General features: G+C 36.4%; 1 protein-coding gene across 1 annotated transcript in view; it reads left to right on the top strand.

Moving 5' to 3' along the window:
- Window positions 1-10,160, top strand: part of LOC122805775 — an 889,800-nt gene that overhangs the window by 565,137 nt on the left and 314,503 nt on the right. Inside the window, exon 14 of the mRNA XM_044076042.1 lies at window positions 1-91. This exon is cut by the window's left edge and continues 86 nt beyond it. Within this exon, the coding sequence (XP_043931977.1) occupies window positions 1-91 (91 nt within the window). The remainder of the gene's footprint in view (window positions 92-10,160) is intronic.

The raw sequence follows: 10,160 nt of genomic DNA, 5'->3' as shown, positions 1-10,160 counted from the left end.
TACAGATGTAGGCCTGGTTATACTGGGCTTCAAAGTATTATTAGTTGTCATAAAACTGCAAAGTGGACAAGACCCCGGAGTACTTGCAAACGTAAGTATTGGCATCTTCAATGTTTTTTTTTCCTCCCACACCATGTCTGACTTGTATGTTAAATATACAGCTAGTTAACAAAATTAACATGTAGTCCTTTGAAAGAAATATTGCCATACATTTCAACCTCTTAATACAACAATTCTGGACAAAGCCATAAATAATGATAGGACAAAGTCTCCAAGTCAGAGACAGATTTTAAATATTGTTGTCATCACAGAAAGTTGCTGGAATATCACATTTTGCATTAGCACGCATCTTTATAATGATATGGAAGTGTGTGTCATTTAGTGACTTCAGTCCTCAACAATTTTCCAGAAAGCCATAACATTTATGAGAAGCACACCAACAATACAAGGGAAAAATCTGGATATTCTGTGAAATTCTCGACAGGTGAGAGGTGTGGAGGTAGCTATTATTCTGTTACATCAGCTCTAGGCACACATTACCAGCACATAAAACAATCAGTAAAAGTTACTCTAACAATCAACATCTTTACACTCATTCCTGCCTACCACTTGGGTGTTTAGGGCACAGAGCTAATCTCTTAATACCTTTTATAAGAAATCCTCCAAGAATTGTACAGAATGGTTTTGGGAGAGAAAAATCCTTTTCCTCAGTCGGGAACACATGTCTAGCCTACTTTACTTGCCATTTTTTTATACAAGAAAGCTGGTGTTTGAATCACTTTAAGAAATATCCGACACCCCGCCATTTCTGCTGATCTACCTCTAATAGGGTCCACTTTGAGTATCTTATAGCAAAATAAGCAGACTAGGCCCTGCCATCCTATTGGAGATGCTTTCTAAACTTTAAACACAAATCATAACAGTAACAGGTACACCACCCTAAACTGACATCAGTAAATACAGTACATTATATGCTGAGGAGGATAATCCCAAAACCCAGACTTTGGTTCCCTACCTATTTGATAAATATACTCTAACTGACCAGTGTACTGATTCAGTTATTGTATCCCACACATTTAGTGGTGGGTAGTAATAATGATGAAGTGATTAAACATAAACTTTTATATAAAGAAACTGTTTTTATATTGAAGTATGGGACAATGACACCTAGTGGTATAAATATAGATTGCAATTGGAAAGTATTTTTATGAAGTATTAATTTATTGTTTAATTATTCAATAATTGTTTAATTGAGTGTTTGTGGATGATATAAGTATTTGGTAAGAAGTGTCTTAATTTATTCTCCTTGAAGGCGTGAGCCGAGGCGCTAGGGACTTGTGAATAAACCAGTGTTGGATCCTTCCTTTGGTCGTTTTATTTGGTTCCCTACCTATTTGGTAAATATACTCTAACTGACCAGTGTACTGATTCAGTTATTGTATCCCACACATTTCTAGAGAATTGATGGCCTGAAACAATGTGCAAGTAGTCAGCTTCTGTGGCCATACATCACCAACACACTGATGTGGTGGACTGTCCACATTTAAGCAACCTAAATCAGGAATGCTGACAGATGTGGAGCTTAAACATTATAAATTGCAGCATACCTGGGATATTATTGGCTGAATGTTGGGTGTCATCATCTTATGCCATGCCTCTCACTCTGTTGAGGTACTCAACATACTACTCCAATTCACCATAACGGTATCCATGCACCAATACATGTTACCCCATTCCTTGTAAAATGCTTATTCTAATCTCCCTTTTATAAGTTTTCTTGTTAATATCCGGTGACTTTATAAGGTAGTGTACATGATCTCTCTGAACTGCATCACTGTATCATATGGATCGGTAATACATTCCTTACTTGTAAATATTGTCATCACTTGAGCAAATTCTTTTGAAAGTCAGACCCAAGAGTGTTAGAGTCTAATGCAGAATTTATTGCCGAGTCCTATACATCCATTATGAAACATTTTCCTTCACCAGCCCAGACATTCCAGAAAATGGGGCTCCTTTTCACTTGGAACTTTGTGCCTCCATATTTGTTTCCAATAAATTCCCACCACGGAAGCTAAACTTTGATCTCATACCCTAGTTTCCACACACTTCCCCCAGCCCCATAAGTCCCATACCATGGTATCCTTCGACCTTGCACTATCATCACATACTTCCTTCCGTACTGAATTTTCTAGTAACAGCCATAGTATGAGAGGTATAATCTTACCCTGAGATGACAACATTTCACCATGACTTCCTGATATCTTCTAATGTCTGGGAGACCTACACTATCCGATCTTGTAGGTAAGGTTAACTTTCTCCTCTGTATCCTAGGATGGGTTCCATTTCATTAAAAATATGATACTGAAATTTGAAATGTTTTCAAGTATTTATTAAAATGAAGGGCAGAAGTAGGATCTTGGAAAGTATAAACATCTTTATGAAGAATTGAAATTTCTTATTTTTCTTCCTTAAGAGTATATATCTTAAACTTTCATATATTGGTTTAACATTTGTTTCAATGAGCACAGCACCATCAAATGTCATGATTACCTCTAAATATAGACACATTACTAATATCTTTTCCATTATTTCATTCTGGAAGGTTTCAAGCAAAGTCATGGCCATTTTAAATGCCTTTATTTAATTAATTCTTGTGACATAGACAAACATTTATATAAAAGTAATCAAACCATATTAAATTCACATTTACAAACATTATACATCACATATATTATTCTATATGATCTAATCACACCAACATTACATAAATTATTCAATTCCTGCCTTCTCTTAAACCTCATTCCTTCTACAAAACATTTACTGTATGTACTGTTGCTACAGTTTCCATTTTTCCTGTGTAATTTACATCTACCTTTTCCTAAAGATCCCATTTCTTGCACTTTTATCTCTTTTACAATATTTACTACTTCAAGTATGGTTGGTTTTGACCTTGATTTTCATTTTCTAGTAATTGCTTTTTTGGCAGCTCCTAGAATTAAACTTAACAAGGCCTAGTTATGTCTAGGCAATTCAGATCCTGTACCCCAAAAACAAAAAAAAATAATTTCCTTAGCTACAGTCATTTGTTCACTCAGTTTTCTTGACAGAGTACTCTGTAAGAAATTTTTAAAGTCTGACAACTCATTACAGTCTGAGAACATATGCTCACAGGTACTTCTTTCTTCTTCATTACACGTACCTGAAGAAAAATTATTTGGAGTCTGTTTTGGGTATAAAAATACCTCTGCAAACACTTCCAGGCAAAATCTTAAATATTCTAGACTTTATTGCAAACATGAGACCCATACATATGTCTTCCCATTATTTCTTTGTCTATTGTTTATCTAATCTCTTCCCAGTCCTTTTTTACCTCCTCTGATTGAGAGTCTGAAGAAGTCTAACACTAGACAAAAGCGCTTACTGAATGAATTTGTATTGTGCTGGTTTATTAAGGCTGTGTTATGATGATTTTGTTTTGGGATTTATTGCTGTGTTGCCGAGTTTCCGTTTTGTACTAAACTCCTTTGATTGATTCCTATAGTTATCGTGCAATATTTTTATGCTCTACTAGTTATCCCTTTTTTTTTTTTTTTTTTTTTTTTTTACAGTGGCTCCTATTTTAGATTCAACTAAAAATGCAACCACTTCAGGTCTTTCATTTAGGATACCCCTATCCCTTTCTCTTTGACTATACTCCGATATCAATCCCTGTCTCCTCCTGCAGACCAAATGCCTTCTTAGCTTCTTCCCATTCTATTTCCTTTTCTTCTCTAATTATTTGTTCCCAATACCTTAGTTATTTTGCCAGTTCATCCAGTAAATTTTATCCCCCTCTAGCCTATTCTCTATACCCCTAATTGGAGTCATCTCTATTGACAGGATTTAATTTCTCCATTCCCGTGTTGGTTTAGCTCTTAGTATACTTTCTGTCACTTTATGAGTATAATATTTTGTAAGACTCTTATTCTCCTTAAGGATCTGCATCCAAAATCCTTTTGCATCTTTCTGCTTGTGTTATATGTAAAAGCCTCAACTCTGCAGCTCTAACGTATCCCTTTAAATTGAGTAATCCTAAACATCCTTGTTCTATTTTAAGGATCAACGTATCCCACTTAACTCTTAAACTTTTCCCCTCCCAAATAAAATTCTTCAACTCTATTACTATCCACATCATCTCATCTGGTTGATAAAAGCATGCCAGACATGAATAAAACTAAACCAACTAAAAACATTTTGGGGCTTGTATCTTGCTATCTATATCCATAGGCAAGAGCTTCAAGTTTCTCTGTTTTTGTATTATCTTTTGTTTAGTCTCTTCCCACATATCCTTGGCTGCCATAACAGAATCCTTTTAACCCATACTCCTAAATGTTTTATCATGCTTTATTGCTGAACCAGTTCATGTGTGGTTTCATAGTTTACAGCTTTAGCTTTTGCTTTATCTTCATTAATTTTATATCCCAAGGAAGCACAGAACTGTCTCAGAAAGTTTCACAACATTGAGGTGTCATGTTATGGTTCTACCATGTACAAACTATCATCTGCAAATAAAGCCAACATTTCTTCACTACCATACAAATTATATCCTTGAATTTCTGAGTCCCTTATTTTCTTTACTTGCATTATGTTTAGTTATTGTATGTTTAGAACCATCTGGAAAGAGGATACCTCTGCCTCATTCCTCTGTTCAGATACAGCCTATGAGAGAGGAACCTTTCCACTTTGATTTTTGCCTCTAGTCCCTCATAGCCCCCCTAATTAATCTTATTATTATATCAGGAAATGCAATTGCTTCCATTGCCCTGCTCAAAAAAATCCCAGTTTACTCACTCGAATGCTTTCTCTGCATCAAGACCCAACAACAACAGTGGTATTTTCTTACACTTTGCTTCCCCCTGGATCATCATTGTTCTATTAATTTTTTCAAATGTTTGCCTCCCCCTCAAAACCAAGGTGATCCATATCTATCAATTTTGGTAACATATTTGCCATTCTTTTAGCCATTATAAACACAAATACTTTATACTTGTGGATTAAAATTGAAATGGGCCTATATGAGGCTGCATCTGATGACATTTTACTATCTCTAGGTATTACAGACACCTCAGCTTTTTTCCAGAATGTTAGTGCTTCCCCTCCTTTTAAAATACTGCTAAAACCTTGAAGATCTTTATTACTTTTTCCCTCCTAACTTCCAAACTTCCCCTAGAATACTATCTATTCCTGGAGACTTTCCTGTAGATTGGTTAAACATCACTGTTTTATCTCATATTCTCCTGTCTTAACTGTTAAATGTTGATCCTCAACCTTGGCATATTTAAGTTGTTTAATAAATATTTCCATTTGTGATTTTTCTTGAGTTCCCCTCTCTTTATACCAATTTTTATAAAAATTCCAAAATACCCCTAATACCTTTTACAGGATTTCTGGTTATTTTTCTTGTTATAGGCTCCCTGAGTATGGCAACAACATTTTCTGCTTTTTCTTGCCCAACTCATTGTACCAAATGTTTTTGTGTTCTGGAGTTATCATAATAATAGAAAAAAACAACAGCAATCTTTCTAAACTCATACATATCATCCAGATACTCTATTTTCTCTTTAGTCATCTGTAATACTTTAACCTTTGTCAGCCCCTCTAAAAATTCTTACTTCTTAACCATATAGCTTTTTCTTTTATATTTTTAAACTCCACTTCATTTTATTCCACTCACTAGCTATAACACCTGGAGTACTTTCTATCTTTTCAAATAATTTCCACTTCTCATTCCTTAAATTTCTCTCTAACAGGTATGCAAGAAAGTGCCAGTGTCTCATCTTTACTTCATTGTCCTGGATTGTTCTCTTCATAACTATTAATCTGAAGGAGTTACTGGATGTGTGTCAAATTTCTCAATTTAATGTACATGTTCCTGCAAAATATAATTTCTGTCTAGTCTAGCCCAGTTATTGTACTTTGGGTAATAATATGCAAGTTTTCTCAGAGTTCCTACTTCTGAGTTCATGCCTTCCATACCAAATATTTTTATAAATTTCAAAAATCTACCCTCTTTTGTTATATTTTCACTTCTAGCCCCCCCCCCCCAAGATACATCCTCATTGGTGCAAATCAAATTCCAATCCACATCTATAAGTAATATTCCTGCTGAAAGCTGATGATTTCTCCCATTTTTTTTAAGCTCACAAAATATAAATACATGCCCTCTGTAATCCTTACTCCTTGCCAGTAGATCATTACTACCACAAATCTGCCATTATCTGTTTTCTTCTTCTATCATGATTGGAGCTCCACCAGCAATTAATATCAGTACTCCTTTTTCCTTTGTCCCTGATATTATGCTCAATATCCATCCAGAAATCCTTTCTTTACCTGATTTACATGGTCATTTCTTTCTAAATGTGTCTCCTATAGCATTGCTATTTACACTCTGCATTTCTTAATATATTTATGTATTATTTCCTTTTTGTATTTATCTGAGAGACCATTCACAATCCAAGATACTATGGAGAGTGTTGCCATTATAAGAAGTCATTATCATCACATTTTATATATGTCAGCTTTTTAAATGTCTATTTCCACCCCACTAAAATTTGACAGATTAATCCTTTAAACTGCTTTTTTTCTCATAAGCAACATTGGAACTCATGTCACATTTTTTTTAATGAACACCTCAAAAAACAACATTCCCAGAAGACCCCATGACCTGTTAACTTAATACAAACACACTAAGCTATATACATCTTCAAATAATGACGTTTAACCCTCCTAATAGGACAAATTGTCCAAAATAAACTGCTAACACAGGCCTTAATTAATCTAAAATTGATGTTACCCATGGTAAGATAATATTATTGCCTTTGCTTCTACTTACACAAATCGATGTCTGTTCCTCTTTATTCCCCTCCAAGAAACAGCCCGCATGCTTTCAGAAAATTAACTTTCAGCCTTGAAGAAACCTGTATTCTGGCTTTTTATTGCCCATTTATCAGATTGTCCACATGGAAACATAAGAAAAAAATGTAGTCCTCCACTGCAGGCTTCTAAGGAGGGGCTGAAACATTTATTGCTAAAGGAAAATATCTCATATTCAGTGTGATTTTATTGACTCTTTTTTACTTAAAAACTTGTTTTCAGATTAAGCCAATGTTCTTAATCCAGACATTCATTGTCCAGACATTGGGTAATGTAGTGGTGCAGCAGTTAACATTGTCACCTCACAGCAAGAGGTTCTCCTGTTCGATTCTTGTCTGGGGTGCTTTCTGTGCAGAGGCTGCATGTCCTCCCTGCATTCATGTGGGTTACCTCTGGGTACTCCTGTTTCCTCCCACATTCCAAAAACATGCATCTGGAGCATTTCTCCCTGGGCCTCCACTGAAAATATGTTCTGTTCTAGTCTGACTTTCCTGGTCAACAAATGTTAAATAAATAAATAAAATTCACCTATGCAAAAGTAAGAGAAAATATATCAGCTCTACAGATATTATCTATGTACTTTTGCACCCCACCCTCCACCTCAACAGCCTAAGATTACAGTCTATTAACTTAATGTATTTTGCTTAGCCTTTTTTTTTTTTTTTTGCAGTGTAATGCCTACACTTCTTAGTACTAATGAAAGAAAAAAAAGGCATTTGTTTACTTTAGTATCTTTATTACATAGAAAAAAAAATGCTTTACTATGCAACATGCAGTTTGTATAGTGAAACATTTCATAGCAATACTGTTAAGAACAGAAACTGTTATTTAAAGTTGCCTTTTCTCCTCTCCTCAGTATCATTCCACAAGACTAACAAAGTCAGAAAAAGTGCACTATTTCCACTTTTTCATATAGGATGAATTTCACAAGTGTGATTAGTGAATGATGCATTCTCACACAATTTCCATGTTGTTGGTCATCTTCCTATTCATCACCATCCCCCAACTCCAATTTCTAGTTCAATTCCAAGGTACTCCCGATTCTTCCAGTAAAGTCCTGGACTTGTTGCAATTCATATGTTCTAGCAAACTGACGCTATCGCCCTTTGCTCTATTTTCCAACATCATCCAGTCTGGAGTCAACTTCACTTGCTGTTTTCTGCAGGGAGTTTGCTTCTTGCCTTTGTAGGCCACACTTGTTCTCAGAGATTTCCTTCTCCATTTCATTATGAGGGATTGCAAATGATTAAGCTGTGCCTCATGATTAGTTGCGCTTTTTGATGTCAGAGATCCACTGCAGATGTCTGAAATAACTTAAGTTTCTTTAATCTGTTTTATATTCTCTGTCAGCCACCATTATATATCAATTCTTTTCTACCACCTGAAAAGCTGTGTGTAGATTAGAACAAAATGGAAGCAAACAAAGGAAATCCCAGTCCAAAATAACTACATCACATTCCATATATCGTCCACCACTTAAATCACACCATTTGGAGCATAACATCTTTATTTTGGGTATGACTTCCACGGGGTGCAGCGGAAGCATTGTTGCCTCACAGCAAGAGGTTCTTCCGTTTGATTCTCGACTGGAGTGCGGGGAGTGCCATCTGTGTGGAGTCTGCATGTCCTCCCCACGGTTGACTGGGCATTCAAAAGACATGCGTAAATGGGCGTGCCTTTGTTGAAGGTTGAACGTCAAGCTGGCACCTCGATGTTCATAAAAATCTACTGCCAATCATTAGCAGACTGGAGTTCTGCTGTGGTGACCCCTAACCGGGAAAAGCCGAAAGACAACAACCCAAATGAAAAGGAGAGAAAGTAAAGTTGTGTAAGATCTTAACAACTGATGTCCAACTTTTTACTCGTGCAGTATTCCTTATAAAAAGGATACCCTGTTGAGAATAACTGTACATCCAGACAGCGTACCAAAGCCTTACTCTCTTCCAAATGCCTTTGCTCTATGTCCCAGGAATAAGGTGCATAAGTGGCATAAGAGGGACAAATCTTCAGAACTGAATTTCTCCAGGAAAACAACAGCAATCCATGAGGAAAGCCATAACAGGACATATAAATCCAGAAAGGGGAGAAAGAAAGGCCCCTCAGTCAGAGGACAATGAAGAAATAAAAATGGAGGAATGGAATAGTGGAGCAGTGAAAAGTAAAACATTTACTGTTACGCCAATATCTTACACAACTTTACTATGTTCTTCCTTATCACTGTTGTTGTATTCCTTGCAAATGACAGAGTATTAAGGCTATGAAAGTAGGTGGGAGGAGGAGGAAGCAACAGAAGAACCCACCAAAACTCCATGAAGGTTGGACCTGGCAAAACCTGTCCTAACCCAAGAAACAATATCCAACTTGTAATGCTTAGTAAACATATGGCAGAAGACCAAGTAGCAGCTTCCAAAATGGAGTGAGAATCAAAACCCTTGAAAAAAGCCCCAGAAGAGGCCACTGCCCTAGTTGAATGAGCAAGAACAGAAAAAGGAAGCAGCTTGCCAGGAATAAAACAAAAATAAATTAACTTTAGAAATTTAAAAACAGCTAGAAACTCAATTTCTTGGCATGAAAAGAAACAAAATCTGCTCAGATTTCCTAATATCCTTATTCAAACCAGAAAAGAAGGGACCATCATAAGAGCCTGCAACTTAGAGTTTCTCTTGGCAGAAGTCAAAGCCACCAAGAGCATGGTCTTCTAGATAGACGAGCTCTAGGTAGATGAAGCTGCTGGTTCAACAATCAACCTCTCCAGAAAAGGTCCCAAGGTGGAGGAGGAGAAATTGGCTTTATTGGAGGCCTAATATAAAGGATGTGTTTCAATAACAGTTGAACCTTAAATCTAGGAGAAGGGGGTGGATCCAAAAGCAGGCAAGCTGAAATGGCTGACAGATGAGTATGCCAGACCAGAAGTGAGCAACTCATACAAATATGAAAGAGCTGCAGAAATACCCACTAACAGATGGGTCTGCTCAAGTTTATGACACCGGACAGAAAATCTCTTCCATTTAGAATCACAAGATCTTCTAGTAGAAAGTCTTCTGGCCTACTACAAAACATGAAGCATGTCCTCAGAAAACTGGTCTGAAAAAGGAATAAAAACCCTATCACCCAGAGAGTCAATTGTAGGGTGAGAAAATGAGGGTGAATGAGAAGGCCCTTTTCCTGTATGAGAAGATCAATGTGGAGAAGTAACTTGTGGTGACTGCCCCTGGCCAGGTGAAAGATGGGTAAATCAATGCTGT

This window comes from Protopterus annectens, chromosome 7.part0 (genome assembly GCF_019279795.1).
Source record: "Protopterus annectens isolate FY-2018-M chromosome 7.part0, PAN1.0, whole genome shotgun sequence".
NCBI lineage: Eukaryota > Metazoa > Chordata > Ceratodontiformes > Protopteridae > Protopterus > Protopterus annectens.
Note: the sequence above shows the minus strand (reverse complement) of the source record. Positions and strands in the feature narration are given on the sequence as shown.